General features: G+C 42.1%; 1 protein-coding gene across 6 annotated transcripts in view; it reads right to left on the bottom strand.

The window, feature by feature from the left end:
* MAP4K3 (mitogen-activated protein kinase kinase kinase kinase 3) overlaps positions 1–24640 on the bottom strand; it is a 220684-nt gene that overhangs the window by 136638 nt on the left and 59406 nt on the right. For 5 of the 6 annotated variants that reach the window (XM_051842965.3, XM_089326506.1, XM_051842963.3 and 2 more), the window contains one exon: positions 12926–12983. The exons of the other annotated variant lie outside the window; for it this stretch is intronic. Coding sequence is in view for 3 of the 5 variants with exons in the window: in XM_051842963.3 (XP_051698923.1) it covers positions 12926–12983 (58 nt within the window). In the remaining 2 variants the exon portion in view is untranslated. The remainder of the gene's footprint in view (positions 1–12925; positions 12984–24640) is intronic. 6 annotated transcript variants of the gene reach the window in all.

Below are 24640 nucleotides of genomic sequence, written 5' to 3'. Positions count from 1 at the left end.
ACTGTTATCTGTCTGCATTTATGTTTTATTTCAGTAACAAGTGCTGCAAACACCACAAGAAGAATAACTTCCACTTTAAAATTCTAGATTTAAATCACAAAAAATATTCAAGAGACCCATAACATGGACAGCTATATCTTATCAGAAGGAAATACATATGCATTCTATTTTGTTAGCAAGCTCTTCCTGAAGCTCTTATCTTGATCCACTTCAAATTAAGTCTCAAAAGTTGGTGAAGCTCTAACTCAATATACCTTAAAACCACAGGAACAAACTTGTAACCCAATAAAAATGAGGGTTTTGGTCCTTCGCAATAAGGAAAACTGTACACTAGAAGAATCCTGAGTCATCTCACCAAACAAAGGAAAAGATGTAGTTAATCTTGGATAGCACCGGGGACCTGTGGAGTTGAGGTGAAATTTAAACCAAGCAGTGCTGTGACTGGCTTGGAGCAAAGCAGGGCAGTGCCTCCTGGACTGCAGACTGAACCCCAGGTCCTCTCTCCTTATGAACTACAAAGAGGATATGGATGCTGTCTCCTGAAACTCTTATCTGAAGCTCTGCATCTGTTTGTAACTGGAACTTTGTCTCCAGGTGAAAGTAACTCAGATTCTCCAGGCAAAGCAGGGTGTTTAATTCTTGCTGACATAATTTCACACAGCCAAGTTTCTCAAAGTCCATGATTTTGAAGAACAATGTTTCTCAGGGCTAAACAAGTCCTTCTCACTAAGATACAAGGTTTGTTACAGCACTTTGTATCATTCTTGGGAGAAATAGCCTCTTGTTAAGTTTGGGGCTTTATCTGTGCCTGTTACTCAAGCCACTAAATGGCCAGGCAGATTTTTTACTTTCTCAGTCACTTGAGATTCCTGTGACCCTTACTCCTGTTCCATTTTATGTCAGAATGTGAAGAACAGCTTGCTAATTAAACTGATTATACTTTACTCCTCACAAAGGATTTTATTTGCTGGCTTATTGTTTGGTTTGCTTATTAAGCATCAACTTCTCCAAAGATGTCCGAATTGGACAAATAATACTGATTTTGAAGAAGCACTTATATCTTCTTCCAATGAAGTTCATTTACTCATTAAATGTGTGCAAAAATCCCTTAGCTTGTTAAGTGATAACTCTAGCAAAGATTTTTCACTTACTAGTGAACATCCCACCGAACCTGATAGTACAGATAGTTTTGACAACACCATCAATTTGAAGTGGTAAGACAGAGCTAGACTGCCAGGGCTCAAATCCCAGCTCTACACTACTTAGAGCAAAGTACATGCACTTTCAGCACTTCAACTTCTTTATCTGTTAAAAAAAAAAAAAAAAAAAAAAAAGGAAGGAAGGAAGGAAGGATTTAGTGAGCCAACACATGTGAAACACTTGGAGTAGAGCCTGTTACAAATTAAGTTTGAATAAATGTTAACTATTTACTAGTAATGAATGTCATAGCTTAAACTAACCCACTTCCAAGCTATTTACAGATACTGAGAATATTATGGTAAAGAAAATGAACAAAGTTTGTGCTCACAGAAATGACAATCTAATAATGAAGACCTCAGTGCCACTATATTCTTAATAGTAACTCTTTCCCTTTTTTAACTGTAAAAGCATGCTCTTGTTATGAGGAAAAGATGCCACATTGCCCAAATAATCATTAGTAGTCAGTGAGTTCCTTTAGGACAAAGACTATGTCTTGTAGCTGATAACCCCAGTGCCTAACATATTACACAGTAAGTGCATGCTGCATTTTATTAATTCTTGGCTATATAATTTATATTTCCCCCCACTGCATTTTGCCATTGATTCATTTAAAATATATCTTTACCCCCCAAATCAGTGCACACATACACACACATAGCAAAACAAACAAAAATTATTAAATCGCCGGCGCCGTGGCTCAATAGGCTAATCCTCCACCTTGCGGCGCCGGCACACCGGGTTCTAGTCCCGGTTGGGGCGCCGGATTCTGTCCCGGTTGCCCCTCTTCCAGGCCAGCTCTCTGCTATGGCCAGGGAGTGCAGTGGAGGATGGCCCAGGTGCTTGGGCCCTGCACCCCATGGGAGACCAGGAAAAGCACCTGGCTCCTGGCTCCTGCCAGGATCAGCGCGGTGCGCCGGCTGCAGCGGCGGCCATTGGAGGGTGAACCAACGGCAAAGGAAGACCTTTCTCTCTGTCTCTCTCTCTCACTGTCCACTCTGCCTGTCAAAAAAAAAAAAAAAAAAAAAAAAAAAAAAAAAAATTATTAAATCAACAGTGTATCTTGTGACTGGAGTGGTCAACCTTCTCTGCCTGCCCAAGACAGGGACTTCTTGGAACCTGGCACTTCCAGTACTAAAACAGAGAAAATTTGGGGGAAATCAGATTAACTAGTCACTGATATACAGCTGATGGTGCTGGAAAAAGGTAAGTACAGCTACATGTAGAAAACAAAGATAGGGGTGGACATTATGACACAGCAGCTTAAGCTGCTGCTTGGGATGCCCATACTCCATGTCAGAGTGCATGGGATGAGGTCTTCCCTCTGCTTTCAAGATAGCTTGCTAATGTACCTGGGAAGTTTCAAGTGATAGCTCAAGTACTGGAGTCTCAGCCACCCACACGGAGATCCAGACAGCAATTTCTAGCTCCTGATTTTAACCTGATTGGACCCCAGCTGCTGTGGCCATTTGGGGAAGTGAACTAGCAGATGCAAGATCAATCCCTGGCCCCCTGCTCTGTTACTCTGCCTTTCAAATAAATTTTTTTTTTTTTGACAGCCAGAGTGGACAGTGAGAGAGAGAGAGACAGAGAGAAAGGTCTTCCTTTGCCGTTGGTTCACCCTCCAATGGCCGCCGCAGCCGGCGCGCTGCGGCCGGCGCACCGCGCTGATCCGATGGCAGGAGCCAGGAGCCAGGTGCTTATCCTGGTCTCCCATGGGGTGCAGGGCCCAAGCACCTGGGCCATCCTTCACTGCACTCCCTGGCCACAGCAGAGAGCTGGCCCGGAAGAGGGGCAACCGGGACAGAATCCGGCGCCCCGACCGGGACTAGAACCCGGTGTGCCGGCGCCGCAAGGCGGAGGATTAGCCTAGTGAGCCGCGGCGCCGGCCCTCAAATAAATAAATTTTTTAAAGGAAATAAGATCAACTCTCCACTGTCCCCCCCAAAAGCTAAACCATATTTCACAACTTCAAACGTTCTGACCATACTAAAAATGAACATCTTATACCAGGATCAGTTATACAATGCCATTCCCATTTCTTCTGAAATCCATGCAGGGCTTCTGCTTGGTCTTTCTTCTTCCTACTTTCACCCAAATTGTTGACTATGGGATCCAGGCTACCTTCAGCTTAGGAGGTTTTCCAAAGGAAAACATTACTTTTCTTTCTTGCCCTTCCTTCCCACAGTGCTCGCTTCACCTGTATTTCATCACTCACAACTCACAGCTTCTTTCGCGCCCCAGTTTCAAGCACTGTCTTCCACATTTTCTACATTTGTATCTTCCCCACCATTTTTCTGGTCATTATGGGAAAAAAAAATGTTTTCCTCCTTTCTGTTAAATAAAGAAATTATGGGGTGTGCACTCTGAAATCAGCAGGTTAAGTTGCTGCTTGGAATGCCTGCATCTCAGTGGAGAGCCTGTTTGAGTCCCAGCTACTCCATGCTTCTGATCCAATAAAACAGGATTCGATGGTCCTTCAAGTCTTCCTCATTTCAGTAAACAGCAACTACCGTCCCATTCAGCTGCTCAGGCCAATAATCCTCCAAAAGCTTTCCCCTATGCTGCACATAAAATCTAATCTCCCTACCACAGTCCTCAAGGATCTCTAAAATCTACCACATTCTCAAGGCTCACAAAAATGCAGCCATACTCTCTGTCCCTAACTGTGGTACACTCATTCTTGTTTCAGAGCCACCATACTTGCCTTCGACCACTTGGAAGGCTCTTTTCTGAGACTGTCACATGACTGTCTGCTTAAGCAGTCCCCTTCTCCACACTTCAAATCAAAGCTGAATCTACTCAATCCTCTAGCACAATCAATCAAGATTGGAACAGCATATTAAATGATACTATAGGGAGGCAATCAGCAAGATCCAAGCTGAGAGAAGATGTTACCGGATAATAACCAAGTTTCTTCAACAACAACAACAACAAAAAAACTACAAGGAAAAAGCTAAAAAGAGACAAAGGAAGAACCTATGTATATAAATGTAAGACAGATCAACTGTTAGCAATATGTAACCTTATTTGTTTATAAGAACCTTAGTATTTAATATTGTTAACTATATTATGGTTATAGTTTTATAATCTTAGTAAGTCATTTTAAAATCATGTAATTCACCCATTTCAAGTGTAAAATTCAATGATTTTCTAATCATTTACTAAGTTATGCAGCTATCACTATAAATCAGTTTTAGAATATTTGCATTATCCTCCAAAGATGCCTCATGATCACTAACTGTTCATCCATCCCACCACCCCCAACTCATCTAGTAGCAAACCCATTTTTTTGACTCTGTAAATTTGTCCTTTCTGAACATTTCAAAAATACAATCACACATTATGTAGTCTCTTGTGTTTAGCTCCTTTTACTTATCGTGGTTTTTCAAGTTCATCAGTGCCACAGTATGTATTAACAGCTTCTTTTCATTTCTAAATAATATTTTATTGTATGGACATATTTGTCTATTCATTCACAAACTGATGGACAGTTAGGTTGTTTCCAATTTGGAGATATTATGAATAATGCTGTCATGAACATTTGTCAAAACTCACTGTGTGGGCTGCTGTGGAGTTGCTGTGTCATCCTGGCAAATTTACATTTATTATTTTAACATGTTTTCCAAAGTGGCTGCTCCATTTTATATATCCACCCACAGTATATCAGAATTCTCATTCATGATTATAATTTGATTTCTTTTTTTTTGGACAGGCAGAGTGGATAGTGAGAGAGAGAGAGAGAGAGAGAGAGAGAGAGAGAAAGGTCTTCCTTTTGCCATTGGTTCACCCTCCAATGGCCACTGCGGCCGGCGCACTGCGCTGATCTGATGGCAGGAGCCAGGTGCTTCTCCTGGTCTCCCATGGAGTGCAGGGCCCAAGCACTTGGGCCATCCTCCACTGTACTCCCTGGCCACAGCAGAGAGCTGGCCTGGAAGAGGGGCAACCGGGAAAGAATCCAGCGCCCCGACCGGGACTAGAACCCGGTGTGCCGGCACTGCAAGGCGGAGGATTAGCCTATTGAGCCGCGGCGCCGGCCATAATTTGATTTCTTATCTTAGCCATACATACTGAAATATTAAAAACTAAGATGATACGATGTTCACGTCTGACTGGGTAGGGAGAAAGGAGAGTAGGTGGTTACAGATGAAATAAGGCTGGTTATATCCTGGTAACTGTAATAGTGGTTAACAGTAATAGTGTATAATCTCTGTGCCATGCACTACGTATTTTAGACATGGGAGCTCATTTAACCATAACAACAATCTTAAGAAGAAGTTACTGTTATTGGCTCCCCAAATTTAAGAAATGTAGACAAGCCAGGACTAAAATCAAAACAGTCTGTGCTCTTAACTGTTGGGAAAAGCTCACCAAAAAATAAGTATATACCTAACACAGACACACATAAGGGAACTACAATAAATTTGTGGAAAATGAAATTAAAATATAAATTTAATTTGAAGTAAAACGTTTGAAATCTGTGCAGTTTTTTCATAATACTCATTTTTTTGAAGAATTACTTTATTATTTTCTCTAGCAACAAAACAAACAAGTCTCATCCAGTTCAACAAACCCAAATATCTTAGGTTCAGTGGAAACTTCTTTGAATATCTAGTTTGTACATTTCTATTCTACACAACATTTCTGTAATAAACATGTTTCTCATTGACATTATTCACAACAATTTTTCATACTTTCCAGCAATCACCGAAATATACCAAAAATGTGTCCTTCTTTAAAAGGCACACATATTTACAGGTTGAAATCATTACTGTTTAAAAATTGTTCAGGTCTTTTACAATACAGTACTTTGTTATTTAAATGACTTCTAACTAGTTAATATACAATGAAAGTCTTTTTTTTCCTGAAACTCAACCATGAGTTTCTGAACAAAGTCATAAAGTCATTGGGAAGGTTTGAGTGCTAGAAATCCAGATGACGGATCTGATGAAAGTGCTTTTGAAGACTGCTAATTTATGGATGATCCGAAAATCAATTAATCAAATCAGAGGTCTTTTCGAAACATCAGAATATTTAAAAAATAAAAACTTTTTTTAGTAATCTTTGAAGGAAACTAAAAATTATGATTACTTGCATTCAATAATACTCCTTTTAAGTAGTATTAAATATACATTTTTTAAACAAATGTGTTAATAAGTACAAGTATTCTGATACTGAATTCACAAAAGGAAAGATGCTGGTCATAATAACGAACATTTAAAACCTAAGTTCAAGCTCATGTATATTTGACAGGTAATGAATATGGCTAATCCTGACCCCTAATGCACAGGGGATGCACTTTGAGGAAATGAACGAGCTAGGTAAGTCAAGAGTTATCCAAGTTAAAAAAAAAAAAAAAGGCAGAAACAAAACCACTGTAATTAAGGCATTTCAATAAAGTTTTTGAAAACTCCTCACCACATGAATGGATTTAAAAAACGTTTTGTGGGGCTGGTGTTGTGGTATAGAGGGTAAACCTGCTGCCTGCAATGCCCGCATCCCATACAGGCATCAGTTCCAGTCCCAGCTGCTCCACTTCCAATCCAGCTTCCTGCTAAGGACCTGGGAATGCAGGGGAGGATGGCCCAAGTGCTTTGGCCCTTGACACCAAAGTGGGAGACCCAGAAGAAGCTCCTGGCTTCAGTATGGCCCAGCCCTGGCCATTCTAGCAATCTGGGGAGTGAACCAACAGACGGAAGATATCTTTCTCCCTCCCTCTTCCCTCTCTCTCTGTAGCTCTTTCAAATAAATAAATAAATCTTCTTAAAAAAAGTTTTATGTCAAAATAAATTTATCTTCTAATTCTATTTTCCATGAATTTGGAGTACCCTTGTACATGGTAATAGCCCTTGATATCTCTGGGTCATAGAGTATTTATTTAGTTGTATATACTTTTGTTTTGTTTTAAAGATTTTATTTATTTATTTGAAAGTCAGAGTTACAGAGAGAGGGAGAGACAGAGAGAAACATTTGCTGGTTCATTCCCCAAATGGCTGCAATGGCTGTGGCTGGCCCAGGCTGAAGACAGGAGCCAGGAGCTTCTTCCATGGCTGCCCGACATGAGCAGCAGGGGCCTAAGCATTTGCACCATCTTCTGCTGCTTTCCCAAGTCATTAGCAGGGAGCTGAGTTGGAAGTGGAGCAGCAGGAACATGAACCAGTGCCCCTATGGTATGCCAGCACTGCAGGTGGTGGCTTTACCCACAATGCTGTAACACCAGAGCCAGCCTCAATTGTATATACTTTTAATACATTGATCATAATGTGTATATAAAAGGCAGGGCTCAAGAGAGACAACATAAAAACTTGAACATTTCATGAATTAGAAGACAGCTGAATTGATGAACAATGACTTTTTTTTTTGTAAAGATTTATGTATTTATTGAAAGTCAGAGCTGCAGAGAATCAGAAGCAGAGGCAAAAGGGGGGTGGGGATGAGGGAAGGGAGGGGAGTAATGGGGGAGGAAGAGAGAGAGAGAGAGAGAGAGAGAGAGAGAGAGAGAGAATCTTCTATCCACTAGCTCACTCCCCAAATGGCCACAATGGTCAAGACTGGGCCAGGCTGAAGCCAGGAGCTAGGAGTTTCATCTGAGTTTCCCATGTGGGTGCAGGGGACCAAGGATGTGGGCCATCCTCCACTGCTTCCCCAGGCGCATTAGCAGGGAATGGGACAGGAAGTGGAGGAGCTGGGATTTGAACCTGCACCCATTTTACCTGCTATGCTATGTCACCATCCTTGAACAACGACATTTTCAAGTTCCTAATTTTTTAAGAAAATTTTAAGATGTACTGAATGACTTCTGTATGCAGCTCCTAAATTCAATGTGAAGGACACAAATTTGACTAAGACCTGAAAACAGGGACTGGCGCCATGGCTCACTTGGTTAATCCTCGGCCTGCGGCGCCAGCATCTCATATGGGCGCAGGGTTCTAGTCCCGGTTGTTCCTCTTCCAGTCCAGCTCTCTGCTGTGGCCCAGGAGGGCAGTGGAGGATGGCCCAGCTGTTTGGGCCCCTGTGCCCACATGGGAGACCAGGAAGAAGCACCTGGCTCCTGGCTTCAGATCAGCACAGCGCTGGCTGTAGTGGCCATTTGGAGGGTGAACCAATGGAAGGAAGACCTTTTTCTCTGTCTCTCTCACTGTCTATGATTCTACCTGTCAAAAAAAAAAAAAAAAAAAAAAACCTGAAAACAAAGAAAGGCAATTCTAGAAAGAAAATATAGCTGTGCTGGTGAGTGCTGTAACAGTGCTACTTATTCAGAGACATAATTCTCATCAGACTGGGCCACAGGGAAGGAGAGAAGTTACTTAGATGACTTGAGAAAATGATGTGTACATATTTATATACAAACTACTCCTAATTAAAATAGTTTCATCAAGTGTCGCTCCCCCTCTTCGTGGAGGAACGACACAGGACCCTACGCTGTTCTTTCGTCTGCTCGGCCCTCCCCGGGTTTGCTGCTGGTTCTTCCCGGGTTGGCTACTATCCCTTCCACCTCCGTGGAAGGGCAGTTCCCCCTGGCCGCATTCCCCACTTCCGCAGGGGAGCGGCACACCGCCGGCCGGTTCTCTGGGGGGCTGCACGGGTTCCCTTAGATGTTCCCCATAGATGTTCCTGGTGCATGCCGTCTCTCTCCTCCTTTATAGTCCTCCTCCGCCAATCCCAACTCGGCTGAGTACGCTGCTCTCCAATCAGGAGCAAGTCCTACAGTTAATTGGTTGAACTGGAGGCAGCTGTGCGGAAGCTGTTTACTTCTCTCCCAGCGCCATATTGTGGGAGAGCAGATGCATAGAATAAGTCCTAATTCGAGTAACTTAGTCCAGTCCGGATTGCTCCCCACAGATCCCCCTTTCTTTTTATTTTTTAGCGTTGATACGCGCCTGTCTTCGGTGTCCCGCAGCACACGCTCTGCTGTACTTGCTAGAGTTGCCACAGGCTCTTACAAGTCCTATCAATCAGGAAAACCGAATCCGGGTCCTCTCTTCGCCATTGTGAGGAGGTTTTTAGGCGCTGATGCATGCCTGTGTTCGGTGCCCTGCAGCGCATGCTCTGCTCTGCCCGCAGGGGCTTACAAAACCTATCAGGCAAACCGAATCCAAGCCTTCTCATTGCCTTATTGTGGGGGAGACTTATTAGTGTTGGTTCGTGCCTATCTTCGGTGACCTGCAGCTCATACTCTGGTCGAGCTTTGCTAGCGCTTACCGCCTTAAATCAGGCAGACCGAATCCAAGCCTCCTAATTGGCATGTTGAGGGGAGGCCTTATTTCTCTCTATTTCTCTATCTCCGGGCATTCCTATTTCTCCCATTTTACTTCTATCTTCCAGCATTCCTATTTCTCTCACTTTACTTCACTTCCAAACTTCTGTTTCTCTTATCCCTGCGGCTTTCCGGCACCTCGCCCCGCCGGCGGGTTCCCGGCTCTGCGCCGCTTCAGCCCGCGCGCCTCTCTGCGCGGCTTCCCGGCTTTGCGCGGTCCGCGGTCTCCACGCTTAACCCTTTCGCGTCTGAACCACGGCCTACGCCAGCGTTCCCTATCTATTCACGCCCCGTGCTCTCTCTGCACGCGGCGGCTTCCGCGAGTAACACAGCGTAGCTTGCGTCTCCGCCACTAGGATTCAATCTAAGTTCCCCGGGCTAGCCTGGCGAATTCAACCCAGCGTACGTCTCCGCCCCACGATCTGGCTTCCCGTCCTTTGCTCCCCGGGCTAATCAGACGGATCCCAATCTGGCTTACGTCTCAGCTTCTGGTTTCAACTTTTCGCCCCCTATTCCCGGGCTAACTTGAGAACCCCAAAGTGGCTTTCGTTTCCGCCTCGGCCTGCCCCCCGCGGCTTCAATTTCCCTAACATTTTTCTCTACCCGGTATATTTCCCTAAGTTTTCTTCCAACAATATTCCTCCCTCATTTCTCCTGGCCTCTCCCCACAGTCCGCGTCCGAGTCTGTTTGTTCTAGCTTTCACTTTCGCTTTCGACCTTAGAGATTCCTCCCAGCTTCCCCCCGTAGTCCGTATCCGAGTCTATGCCTAGGCTTTCAATAGCTTCTTCCGGCACCCTTTTCGTCCGGCTTTTCCCTAGGCTGTTTGCTAGTCTCTCTCTCCGGTATTTTCCCTAGGCTGTTTGCTAGTCTCTCTCTCCGATATTTTCCCAATTCTTCCCGTTTCTTCCCGTTTCTTCCCTCCTAAGTTTGCTGTCCGTCCTAGGTTTCCTATCCGTCCTAGGTTTTCTATCCGAGTCACGGCACCATTATGTCGCTCCCCCTCTTCGTGGAGGAACGACACAGGACCCTACGCTGTTCTTTCGTCTGCTCGGCCCTCCCCGGGTTTGCTGCTGGTTCTTCCCGGGTTGGCTACTATCCCTTCCACCTCCGTGGAAGGGCAGTTCCCCCTGGCCGCATTCCCCACTTCCGCAGGGGAGCGGCACACCGCCGGCCGGTTCTCTGGGGGGCTGCACGGGTTCCCTTAGATGTTCCCCATAGATGTTCCTGGTGCATGCCGTCTCTCTCCTCCTTTATAGTCCTCCTCCGCCAATCCCAACTCGGCTGAGTACGCTGCTCTCCAATCAGGAGCAAGTCCTACAGTTAATTGGTTGAACTGGAGGCAGCTGTGCGGAAGCTGTTTACTTCTCTCCCAGCGCCATATTGTGGGAGAGCAGATGCATAGAATAAGTCCTAATTCGAGTAACTTAGTCCAGTCCGGATTGCTCCCCACAATCAAGGAATATAGCCACTTTTTATGATTAAAAATGGAGGCTCTACTTAAGTGCCAAGTTTTCAATTTATTTTTGTACTTCAGATTTCATCAATTTCAAATATCCATCTTAAATTTCTCATAAATTGAAGAGGAGATTCAGAGAAATGAAAAAACCTGCTCTTGTGATGACAGAATGTAATTAGATTATATAAAAAAAAAAACACATCTAAAAAATGCTTTTATTGGGGCCAGCACTGTGGCATGGTGGGTTAGGTCTCTGCTTACAGCACCGGCATCCCACATAGGCACTGGTTTGAATCCCAGATGCTCTAGTTTTGATCCAGCTCCCTGCCGGTGGCCTGGAAAAGTGGTAGAAGGTGGCCCAAGTCGTTGGGCCCCTGCACCCATGTGGGAGACCCAAAAGAGGCTCCTGACACCTGGCTTAAGATTGGCCTGGCTCCAGCCACTGTGGCCATTTGGGGAGTGAACCAGCAATGGAAGACCTCTCTTTATCTTCCTCTCTCTGCCTATAATTTTGCCTCTTGGGTGAAAAAATGAATTTTTGGGGAAAAAATAAGAAAAAGAAAAAAATGTTTTACTTATTATTTTTCAGTATAGTTTGATCAGAGTCAATAAATACATCCTTAAAATTTTATGTTAGGGGCTGGTGCGCTGACAGAGTGGGTGAAGCTGCTGCCTGCAGCACTGATATCCCTTATGGGCTCCAGTTTGAATCCCAGTGTTCCACTTCCAAACTGATTCCCTGCTAATGGCCTGGGAAAGCAGAAGAGGATGGCCAAAGTGGTTGGTCCCCTGTACCCACATAAAGCCCCTGGCTCCTGGCTTTAGTCTGGCCCAGCCTTGGCAGTTGAGGCCATTGAGGGGTGAAATGGAAGATGGAAGATTTTCTCTCTCTGCCTTTCAAATAAATAAATAAATCTTTAAAAATAACTATAAAAAACTATAAAAAATAAAAATAAAATAAAATTTCATTTAAAGATACTTGTAAAAAACTTTACTGGTGATATAAATCAGGAGTGGGCTAACCATAGTAGTGGCTTGGTTTTCTAAGAATGGTTATTCAGGTAAGATTTTTTATGTGTATTTTGGGAGGAAAGGAGGCAGCAAAAAAGAGATACTACATACAGAATACCATCCATAGACTACAAAGCCTACATAGCTCCTATATAGCCTTTTTCAGAAAAATTTGCTCATTTTTGAAAAATCTCTGAATAAGATTTGTCCATACTGAAAGTAAAAACCCATTTTAGTAATAAGCTCATAATATGTGATGAAACAAGTCATCAGCCAGGGCCTCTAACATCTAAAGTCACTGTTAACTGCGTCTAGACAGAGCACAGTTGCTTGCTGAGGGTGAGAGGAAGGAACAGTGGGAAAGGGTTTCTAAGAGAGGAGAAACAAGAGTAAGAAGGTAGCTCAGAGAGATGTGGATTTTGATGGGGAAGGAGGAATTCAAGCACAGAATATAGTTAAAGGAGACAAAAATTATAAAGAGTCCTAAAGGGACTTTACAATAAGCTGGAAGGTAACTTTTAAAATAATAATGAAACATGGAAGTCCGTGAGAACCATGTCTGTTGAGAAACTGAGACTCAGAAATATGAAACAACTTGTCCAAGTTCATAGAACAGGGGAAGTGGGAGAGAAAGAACTGGAACACAAACTCTGAAGACTTGGCTCAGTTCTTCCCAGTATATCACACTGCCCTTCACCAACAGGACAACATTAACCTGAAATATACAGCTATCAACTTGTCACAAGTTAGGTCAACTGAACTCAGAAGAAAAAAATCTCTTCAGGAGCTTTCCTCTCTTACCCAATTACCAGTGACTTTTTTTTAAGGGAAGAACTAAACAAGGTATACACAGGTCTCAAATAGGCAGATCAAAGAGCAGAAACCAGTTCCATTTCTCTGACGTTGGGAAAATAGAGGAAAGTTGACCAAACATCAGTGAAATAAATCTGAAGATACCCAATGGCTTTGTAGCAATAAAAACACCAAATTTCAAATTATTTACCTGGTTCCAATTTTATTACTTTAATTGCTGCTAATTCACCAGTATTAACATTCCGTGCCTAAAAAAGAAGAAAAGAAGAGAAAGATTATTGTGCGGGAAAGAAAAACTTTCTTAGTAAAATGGCATTTTAGCCTACTGTTTATGTTTAATTATATGGAAATATTTTTAAAGCAAGAGATGAACGATTGGGGCCAACACTGTGGCATATAAGGCTCTGCCTGTGGTGCAGGCATCCCATATGGGCACCCATTCTAGTCCTGGCTGCTCCTCTTTTTTTTTTTTTTTTGACAGGCAGAGTGGACAGTGAGAGAGAGACACAGAGAAAGGTCTTCCTTCTTCCGTTGGTTCACCCCCCAGTGGCCGCTGTGGCCGGTGCACTGTGCTGATCTGAAGCCAGGAGCCAGGTGCTTCTCCTGATCTCCCATACAGGTGCAGGGCCCAAGGACTTGGGCCATCCTCCACTGCACTCCCGGGCCACAGCAATGACTGGAAGAGGAGCAACCGGGACACAATCCAGCGCCCCGACCAGGACTAGAACCCAGTGTGCCGGCGCCGCAGGCCGAGGATTAGCCTAGTGAGCCATGGTGCCGGTCTGCTCCTTTTCTGATCTAGCTCTCTGCTATTGCCTGGGAAAGCAGTAGATGATGGCACAAGTGCTTGGGGCCCTGCACCCTCGTGTACTGGAAGCAGCTCCTGGCTCCTGGCTTTGGACTGGCTCAGCTCTGACTGTTGTGGCCATTTGGGGAGTGAAGCAGCAGATGGAAAATCTCTCTCTCTATCTCCTTCTCTCTGTCTGTAACTCTACCTCTCAAATAAATAAAATCCAAGGAGAAATGGACTGATTTATATTTATAAAACAAATAGTATATTGGAGCTGGCTGCTATGGCTTGGGAAAGCAGTGGAAGACGGCCCAAGTATTTGGGCCCCTGTACCCACATGGGAAGACCTGGAGGAAGCTCCTGGCTCCAGCTGTTGTGGCCAATTGGGGAGTGAACCAGTGGATGGAAGACCTCGCTCTCTCTGCCTCTCCTTCTCTCTTTGTATAACTCTTTCAAATAAATAAAATTTTTAAAAAAGTATAATAGTATGTTTTTTACACTGCATTTCTTTTTTTTTTCTCAATTTCAACATTAACACATGTGTAAATTTGATATTGGCAATAATAACAGCTAATACACACACAGAACTTAGTTTGTATGTTCCAGTCATATTCTATTTTTATATTAATTAATTTAATCCTCCCAACAGTGCCATGATGTAGGAACTAGTCTTATTTCCATGTTGCTAATGAGGAAGCCAAAGCACACAGAAGTTAAAGAACTTGTCAAGGTCATATAACCAGGAACTGACATGCTAGGATTGAAATGCAGATAATCTAACTCCATCCAGAGTCTAAGTCCTTAAGCATTACACTGTGCTGCTATTCATTTGATGGCTGGAAACTTTCAAACTGATCTGCCTTAAATTTTTTCAATTAAAAATCTCAAAATAACTAAAGGCTAATTAAATTATGGAATTAAAAACAGCTTCCTGACTTCATCTAAACACACAGTCAAATAAATGTAATTCAATATAAACAAACACATTTTGCCAAGCCATATATTAAAAATCAAAACCACTTCAAAAGTTAATTCACATTATTAGATTCTGGGTATTTACAACTGTGTAATTAGGTCTAAGTAACCAGAAACTGTCCTTTTGATTTGTAATAAAAAATGTCAGTAACCTTGTTAATTTGAAATGCACTGTAATTAATGAGATCAGAACTTTCAAAATGATTTTTTTAAGATGTACTACTAGACATCCTTTTTTAAAAAATATTTATTTTATTTATTTGAAAGAGTTAGAGAGAGAGGTAGAGACAGAGAGAGAGAGGTCTTCCATCCGCTGGTTCACTCCGCAGATGGCCGCAATGGCTGTGCCGATCTGAAGCCAGGAGCCAGGAGCTTCTTCTGGGTCTCCCATGTGGGTGCAGGGGCCCAAGGACATGGGCCATCTTCCACTGCTTTCCCAGGCCATAGCAGAAAGCTGGACTGGAAAAGGAGCAGCTGGGACCAGAACCGGTGCCCATATGAGATCCTGGCGCTTCAGGCCAGGGCTTTAACCCACTGCACCATAGCGCCAGCCCCTCCAAAATGATTTAAAATTAACTGAAACTTAATAAACTAATTTTCCTATCAACCAGTGAAGAATATATGCAAATTCCTGATCACAAAAAGATCAATTCAAGTAGCCAGGATTATTCTTAGTTGCCAAATTCCCTAATTAATGGACTGATAAATATCAGTGAATTACCTAAGAAGAGGAGATTAACACTATTTTTTTTAAAAGATGTATTATTTATTTGAGAGGCACAGTTATAGGTAGAGAGAAGGAGACAGAGAGAGAGGTCTTCCATCTGCTAGTTCACTCCCTAGATGGCTGGCTGCAATGGCTAGAGCTGGGCCAATCTGAAGCCAGACACCAGGAGCTTCCTCCAGTGGGTCTCCCATGTGGGTGCAGGGTTCCAAGCACTTGAGACATCTGCTGCTTTCCCAGGCCATTAGCGGGGAGCTTGATCAGAAGTAAAGAAGCCACACCTTGAACTGGCACCCATAAGAGATGCTGATGCCACAGGGGTAGGCTTAACCTACTATGTTATAGTGCTGTTCCCATATTAACACTATTAACAATGGAACCCTTCTAAGAATAGTAGGGCATTAAAAATACAAGTGAAGGATCTAATCTTAACTCAAAGACAAATAAAGATATTAAAAACTAAATTCACAGGAAAAAATCATTCCTTCAAACCAAACCCCTATCACTGGTAAGCACTTATGATGCCTGCCTAAAAGAGGCAGTTGAAAATAGGTGTGAACACTTATTTCAAAGTCAAATTAAACCCCTATTAAATGAGACAGATGTTTCAATTAGATAGTAATGGATATGTATTTGTTCCTTTACCCAGGATGGAAAGATACATAAATGATGAACCAGAATGTCATTTTGGGAACATTCCGTAAAGGGTGAAGGATGGCGGGAAAACACTCAGATTTCTCATATCCACTTTAGCTGGGAAGCTTCCCAAACTCTTGTCAAAATCATGTGCTCTCTCTGACACCTCTCTGTTAGGCTTCTGTTTTAAACTCTATCCTGCAAGCCACATCTCCTCAGTATCTCCTCCAAACGAGACAAAACATTACTCTCTCCAATTCTCAAGATATTAAAATTAGGCCATATTTTTGTTTGCTTACCAAATGTGGAACAGCAGAGAAAACTGCTACAAAGCTGGGATCATTATTTATAGGAGAATTTTGTTCTAGTGACCACAGGATGGCACACTACTGACAACACAAGTTACACAAAGTGTTCAAAATGGCTGCTGGACAAAATGTACTGTTCTAAAAATACTTACTAATTCTTAACACCAGCACATATTTAACAGAAAACCATGACATTTACTACTGATGAGTAGTTTACAAAGTCAATATTTATTATCAGTGGGCTTGACTAAAGAATACAGTATCAAAAGTCTAGAATTTTCTAAGGATAACAGTTTTTATGGTTCTCTAGAGTCAAGGAAAGAAAACACAGCTAAGATTACTGCTCTTTTTGTTTTCTATACTGTCTGAACTATTTTCCACTATCTACCTTATTTGTCAATATTAAGATATTTCACAAAAGCAGGAAAAAGAAATGTTAAGCCCTCAAAAAACCTTTATTTCTGATCTTCTCACTAAAAATCTATGTTTATTTGAAAAAGGGTATTAAAAAAACAGGCTTCATCAAGTTATTTGATTTTCTGGCTAAAATAAATCATATTTTGCTGTCTTTACACTGAAAATGGTCAAGGTTATACACCAATGTAAATTTAAAAATTAACTGCCATCTCTAATATTCTGCAACTGCTATTACCTTTTTCAATCATTTTAAGCAATTTTTTAATGAGTAAGGTAGATATTGTAGAATATTAACAGGTACAAGTGTTTAACAATTTAAACTTAGTATTAATAGCAGAATTTTCACACTTGTTAATAAGGGCAGACAACTGAGGCTATAAATTCTAACATCTAGATCTAGTCTTCTGCCACATCATTGATCTGACCACCATTTAGAATTTGCTTCCTAAGTGAAGCTCTGATCATGTTGTTCTTGGGTTTACAATTCCTCGGGAGTACATAGTGCTTTAAAGACATAACACCCAAATTCCTTGTCAGAGTACTTAAATTTTTTGTTAAGTATAGTACTTTCTGTAACAACTTTATTGGGATAGAATTCATATACCACAGAGTTCACTCTTTTAATGTGTGTAATTCAATGGGTTTTAGTAAGCATATTCAAGAATTATGTAGCCACCACTGTTATCCAATTTTAGACTATATTTCCTACTCCAAAAAGAAATCCCAAACCCATAAGCAGCCACTCCCTATACCTCCTCTTCTCAGTTCTTGCACACTATAATTTGTTTTCCTTCTCTATGTATTTGACTATTCATAAAATGGGATCAAACAATATGTGGTTCTCTGACTACTTTCTTTCACTTAGCATGATTTTTCAGATTCATCCATGTATTACTGCTGAATATTATTCTACTATATGGAAAATCACAATTTTTTTTTTACCATTTATCAGCTTAAGGATATACAGGTTGTTCCAACTTTTGTATACCATGAATTATAATAAGCATTAGCATACAAATTTGTGTGTGGACCTATGTTTTCAATTCTCAAAGAGACCTATCTAAGAGTAGAAATGCTGGGTTATACAGTTACTCAGTTATCTTTGTGTGTGTGTGTTTTAACTTTTTGAGAGGCAGAGAGAGAGAGACAGAGAGAGAGAGCGTGCACACGAGCTCCCATCTGCCGGCTCACTTCCAAATGCCTATTAACAACTGGGGCTGGGCCTCACTCCAGGTCCCCCATTTGAGTGGAACGAACCCAATTACTTGAGCCACCACTGCTACCCCCCAGGGCTTACATTACCAAGAAGCCAGAATTCGAAGCAAAGTTAGGACTTGAATGAGGGACTGTGATAGGCAATGAGGGCAGCTTAAGAGCTAGGCCAGATGCCTGTTTTACTTTCTGAAGGACTGCCAAATTGTTTTCCAAAGTAGATGCACAATTTTACATTATCACCAGTGATTTATGTGGGTCCCAATTCCTCAGCATACTTGCCAATATTTGTTATTGTTTGTCTTTATTTTAGTCATTTTAGTGGGAATAAAGTGGTTATCTCATTGTTTTGATTTGTATTTCACTGGAGATTGAGCATCTTTTCAAGTGCTTATTGGTCAGGAATGTCTATTTCATTCTTGCCCATTTTTAACTGTGTCATCTTTTTTATTGTTCACTTGGAAGAGTTCTTTATGTATATTCTGGAAATAAATCCTCTATAAGTAACCATGATTTAGAAATATCTTCTCATATTCTTTATCTTTTCACTTTGTTTAAAAAATTTTTTTAAAGATGTATTTATTTAAAGGCAGAGTTACAGAGAAAAAGGGAGAGACAGAAGAGATCTTCCACCCACTGGTTCACTCCCCAAATGGCCACAATGGCCAGGACTGGATCAGGCTGAAACTAGGAGCCTCAAACTCTATCTGGGTCACCTACATGGGTAGCAAGGTTCCAAGTACTTGGGCATCTTCTGCTGCTTTCCCAGTGCATTCCAGTGCATTAGCAGGGAGCTAGAATAGAAGTGGAGCAGCTGGGGACTCCAGGGCTCCAACATGGGATGGTGGTGTCACAGGCTTATGGTTAGATGGCAGCCTAACCTGCAGCACCACAAGGCCAGCCCTTCTTAATGGTGTCCTTTCTTTTTTATTTTTTATTTATTTATTTTTGACAGGCAGAGTGGACAGTGAGAGAGAGAGACAGACAGAAAGGTCTTCCTTTGCCGTTGGTTCACCCTCCAATGGCCGCCGCGGCCGGCGCGCTGCGGCCGGCGCACCGCGCTGATCCGATGGCAGGAGCCAGGAGCCAGGAGCCAGGTGCTTTTCCTGGTCTCCCATGGAGTGCAGGGCCCAAACACCTGGGCCATCCTCCTCTGCACTCCCTGGCCACAGCAGAAAGCTGGCCTGGAAGAGGGGCAACCGGGACAGAATCCGGCGCCCCGACCGGGACTAGAACCCGGTGTGCCGGCGCCGCTAGGCGGAGGATTAGCCTAGTGAGCCGCGGCGCCGGCAATGGTGTCCTTTCTTAATGGTGTCCTTTGAAGTACAAATATTTACATTTTGATGATGTTCAACTTACCTAGTTTTTGCTGCCTGTGCTTTTAGTGTAGTTAAGAAACACAAGGTCAGAAATATTTCTTTTCCAGTGTTTTCTTCTGATAGGTTTTTTTTTTTTTTTTTTTTTTTTTAGTTTCAGCACTTTTGAGTAAATTTTTGTATGCTGTGAGTGCCGATTTTATTCTTTTGTGTATGGATACGAATTTGTGATATGTAATAAAAGAAAAAAGTTACTTGTTTCTTATTTTTTAAAAATTTGAGATGCAAAGACAGGCAGATGGACAGTTGCCATCTGCAAGTTTACTCCCCAAATGCCTGCCACAGCTGACTCTGAACTAAGGCAGGTTTGCGCTGTGCTGGAATGCACTCCAGGTCTATCACGTGAGTGACAAGAACTCAACCACTTGAGCCCTTACTACTGCCTTGTAGGGTATTCACTGGCAGGAAGCTGAAGTCTGTAGTAAGATCTATGAATCAAACGCAAGTACTCTGATGTGGGATACAGGTGTCTTAACAGCTAGGTTAAACATTTGCCTTAAAATATACCATCTAAACATTTAAAATCCTTTACTATCTGACTCCCATCTTTCTAGTCACTCTCTAATTTGTATTTTAAGTTCTAGCCAAACTAAAATAGCCATTCTCTGATACTATCCATATTTCTGTCCTAACTCTCCCCTGGTCTAACTCTGAAACAGTGTTTAAAGCTGGGCTTAGGTTATCATCCTGTCTCAATCTTTTCCTGACACTAGTTCCACACCTTATGCTGGCTTGGCACCCCATCCCCTATCCTCACAGATTCTAGATTACCTTTCTCAAGTGGGAGTGGACTTGGTGAGGAAAAAAAATTTTTTTAAAGATTGATTTATTTACTTAAAAGGTAGCTACACACAGAGAGAGGAGAGAGGAGAGAGGAGAAAGGAGACAGAGAGGGAGATTCTGCTGGTTCATTTCCCAAATGACTGCAATGGCAAGGGGCTAGGCCAAGCTAAAGCCAGGAACCAAGAACTCCATCTGGGCCTCCCATGTGGGTGCAGGGGCCCAAGTGCTTGGGGCATTTTCTACTGCTTTCCCAGACAACATTAGCAGGTAACTGGATTGAATGTGCAGCAGCCAGGACCCAAACTGGCACCCATATGGGATGTAAGCATTGCAGATGGTGGCTTAACCCACTGTGCCACAACGCCAACACCAGAAATTCTCATATTTCTAGAACTTATCTCAGTTTAGAGCTCTTGGAAACTACTAAATTTCCAAGCTGTCCTAAACTTAAGTTTGGGTTTGGTGAGACTCTCAGAGGTCATTCAGATTAGAACTCCTTTGGCAAAGACTTTTCTGAAATGATTCCACGCTCATGGCAGAGTTATCTCCAACTATCAGAAAAGTATTCTTTGAACGTGAGATTGAGCATGAACAACATAATCAAGAAGCAATCATTAATTGCTGAAATGTGCTAGGTACTACACACACGGTGAATTAAAGTAAAGATGCTGACCATCTACTACATACTACAGAGTATCAAGGAGTTTTGAGAGCTCACTGTTCTGTGCAGAAGGGGATCTCCAATGCGAACATAAAGAAATGTTCTGAGGGACTGGTATTGTGAAGTAGTAGGTTAAGCCTTCACCTTTGACACTGGCATCCCGTATGTGTGCTGTTTCAAGACCTGGCTGCTCCACTTCCAATCCAGCTCCCTGCTGGAGAACCTGGGAAAGCAATGGAGGATGACCCAAGTTCTTGGGCCTCTGCACCCACATGGGAGACCTGGAAGAAGTTCCAGGCTCCTTGATTCTGCATGCTCAGCCCCAGCCAATGCAGCCATTTGGGGAGTGAATCAGAAGATGGAAGACCTCTCTCTCTCCCTCTCTAATTCTGCCTTTCCAATAAAATTATTTAAAAAAAAAAAAGGCTCTAAAAAGAGAGTTAATAAATGTGAGGCTTAGACCTGGCTTTGCTAGTAACAAGCAATGGCAGGGGGGGGAGGGGGGTGCTGTGGCACAGCAGGTTAAAGCTCCAGTCTGAGTGCTGGCATCCCATATGGGCACTGGTTCTAGTCCTGGCTGCTCCTCTTCCAATCCAGCTCTCTGCTATGGCCTGGGAAAGCAGTAGAAGATGGTCCAAGTCTTTGGGCCCCTGCACCCACGTGGGAGATCCGGAAGAAGCTCCTGGCTCCTGACTTCGGATTGGCGCAGCTCCGACTGTTACGGCCATTTGGGGAGTGAACCAGCGGATGGAAGACCTATTTCTCTCTCTCTACCTCTTTCTGTAACTCTGTCTTTCAAATAAATAAATAAAGAAAGAAATAAAATAAACAAGCAATGGTATCTGGGCAGGTAATTTCCCTTGTGTATTCTTCTCAACTTCTATGTCCCCAAATACTTCACAAGAACATGAAAATAGACTATTTCTAAAATTCCTTCTAATTCTACACTTACATCAAATAAATCCAGTCTAAATTAATATATTCCAAATACTGACCCAGCTGACTAGTTATATAAAAATCATACAAGGTGCTTAAATCTAAAACAAAACAACCGTAAAGCACTGCCACTGATTTTTTAATCAACATGTTTAGGAGGAGATCCAGGAATTCATATTTAAAGCTACTGAGCTACTTCTGATACACAGCCAGGTTTGAGAACCCAGTCTAAGGCACTGTGTCATTTGAGTTTTATAAAATGTAACTACCAACATCCAGGTCTAAAAAAGGTATTATAGATGGCTTTTTGAGAGTTTGAAAGATGGGCTGGATTACAACAAACAGAAAATGGAGGGAAAAGAGGATAGAAAGAAAAACATGAGCAAAGGCTTGGGGACAGAAAACACATACTATTTTGAGTATACTGGGCAGGCCAAACCTCAGGGTGCCTCCCATACAAATACTCCCTTTCAGAGGGAAATGGATAACCCATACTCACTGCAGAAGGAATAGTTTTAATGTTTGCTTTTCCACCATTAACTGAAGTAAGTATATGCCTACCAAAAGGTCAACCAACTCACAGGGAGACTAATAGGGTGACATATCCCTGGACTACCCTAGACATTCCTGATTTCTAACAATTGTCCTAGCAGGATCATTAACAGTACCCATTTCATCTTTTTAAAAAAATGTTTCTAGACAACATCTTTTTTTTTTAAAGAAAAAAATTTACTTTTTATTTATTTGAAAGGCAGAGTTACAGAGAGGGAAGGAGACAGAAAGACAAAGAGAGTGATCTATCTGCTGGTTCATTCTCCAAATGGCCACACTGGTTGGGGCTATGGCCCAGAGCTTCTTCTGGGTCTCTAGAGAAGGTTCAGGGGCCCAAGCACTTGAACCATCTTCTGCTGGTTTCCCAGGCACATTTGCAGGGATCTGGATCAGAGATGGAGCAGCTGGGTATCCAACAGGTTCCCACATGGGATGTCAGCGTTGCAGGTGGCAGCTTAACTCTATGCCACAAAGCTTCATTACCCCCCCTTTCACTTTTAATCTAAACTTTTATTTAATTAGGACAATAAATTTAAAAGCCACTGTATAATAAATCACGAGATGACAGGAAAAAAGGAAGTAGGCCAACCAGAGCCTCTAAAACTGGGGTCAACAAATATGCTTGTTTTTACAACATTTTATCAGTACACAGATACATTTGTTTAAGTGACAGTAAAGGCTACTTTTACAATACCACAGCAGTCGGATAGCTGAAATAAAGACAATATGGCTCAAAAAGTCTGAAGTATTATTATCTACCCTTCAGCAAAAAACGTTTGCTGACCCTTGCTCTTTAAACAACAATGCAGAACTCTGAATTCATGTGAATGTTCTGTAACTGAATTGCCCAATACATTAGCTCCACGCCACATGCACCTATCAATCAGCTGAAATGTGGCCAGTACAAATGAAGAACTGAACTGTGTTTAATTATACATATGTATATGCAATAAAATCATTACAGGTGGGGGGTTTTAATGTTTTAAAATTACCAGGCAATAAAATGGATTTCACCCCCTAAGTATCTGTAACACATGAGAAGATTTGTATAACCACCACCACCAGCAAACAGAAAAGCTCCATCACTACAAAAACACCAGTGGACATTAACATTTTTTTTTAAGATTGATTTTATTTATTTGAAAGACAGAGTTACAGAGAGACAGAGGTAGAGAGAGAGAAAGGTCTTCCATCCAATGGTTCACTCCTCAGATGGCTGCAATAGCCAGAGCTGCACTGATCCGAAGGCAGGAGCCAGGAGCTTCTTCCGGGTCTCCCACGTGGGTGCCGGGGCCCATGGACTTGGGCATCTTCTACTGCTTTCCCAGGCCATAGCAGAGAGCTGGACTGGAAGAAGAGCAGCTGGGACTAGAACCAGTGCCCATATGGGATGCCGGCACTGCAGGTCAGGGCTTTAATCTGCTACACCACAGTGTGAGCCCGGGACATTACCATTTTCTATAACTGCTGGCAACCATCACTTTGTTTTCTGCCATTACAGATTTATCTTTCTGAGACTGTCACATAAATTAAACAATTCATTTTGCAACCTTTTGAAGTACCTTTTTCATCAAGTTGCAGTAAATATTATCAAGTTGCGGTAAATATTATCAGTTTGCTCATTTTTACTGCTGAGTAGTATTCCATTGTATGCCTATAAAACAGTCTTGCCATTTATATGTTTAAGGTTATATGGATTGTTTTCAAGTTTGGGCAAATATGAACAGAGCTGCTATAAACATCTGTGTACAGGATACAAAAATATCTAGAAGTGGAATTAGGTCATATCATAAAGTGTGTATTACGTCTAACCTTATACAGAATTGTCAAACTCTTTCTAGAGTAGCTGTAACCATTGTTCACTCCCAGCAGCAATGTAAGGATTCCTGCCAGCAGTATTCCACTGTTTTATTTTAGCCATTCTAACAAGTATGTAACAGTGTCTGATGGTGGTTTTAGATTCTCTCATGGCTTATGATGTGCTTATTTGTCATCTCTTGGTGAGGGGTCTTCTAGTCTCTTTGCTATGTTTTAATTGAGGTATTTATTTTCTTACTGATGAGTTTGGGAGTTCTTTATATATTCTAGAGATAAGTCCTCATCAGATATAAAATTTACTATTTTCTCCTTGTCTGTAGCTTGTCTTTCATAGTGTTAACAGTATCTTTTGTACGATGCTCTGCACTGAATTTTGTCTACTCAAAATCCATATGTTGAAGTCAAAGCCCCACTACATAAGAATATGACTATATGTGGAGGTAGGGCATTTAAAGAGATATTTGAAGTTAAATCAGGTCACAAAGGTGAGACCCAGGCCAATATGACTGATGCCCTTAGAAGAGGGAGATACTAGAGAAGTGCACCCACACAGGAAAGGCCATGTGGAGAAACAACAAGAAGGCCAAAGCAAGGTCCTGAAATTCAACCTCACTCTCCCATTGTGTGGTAGGGACCCACATATTGTAGTCATCCTCATTTGCTACCTCCCAAGGTATGCATTATTAGGAAACTGCAATTGGAAGCAGAGCCGGGACT

Source organism: Oryctolagus cuniculus, chromosome 2 (genome assembly GCF_051225735.1).
Source record: "Oryctolagus cuniculus isolate XC-2025 breed Fujian yellow rabbit chromosome 2, ASM5122573v1, whole genome shotgun sequence".
NCBI classification, from domain to species: domain Eukaryota; kingdom Metazoa; phylum Chordata; class Mammalia; order Lagomorpha; family Leporidae; genus Oryctolagus; species Oryctolagus cuniculus.
Note: the sequence above shows the minus strand (reverse complement) of the source record. Positions and strands in the feature narration are given on the sequence as shown.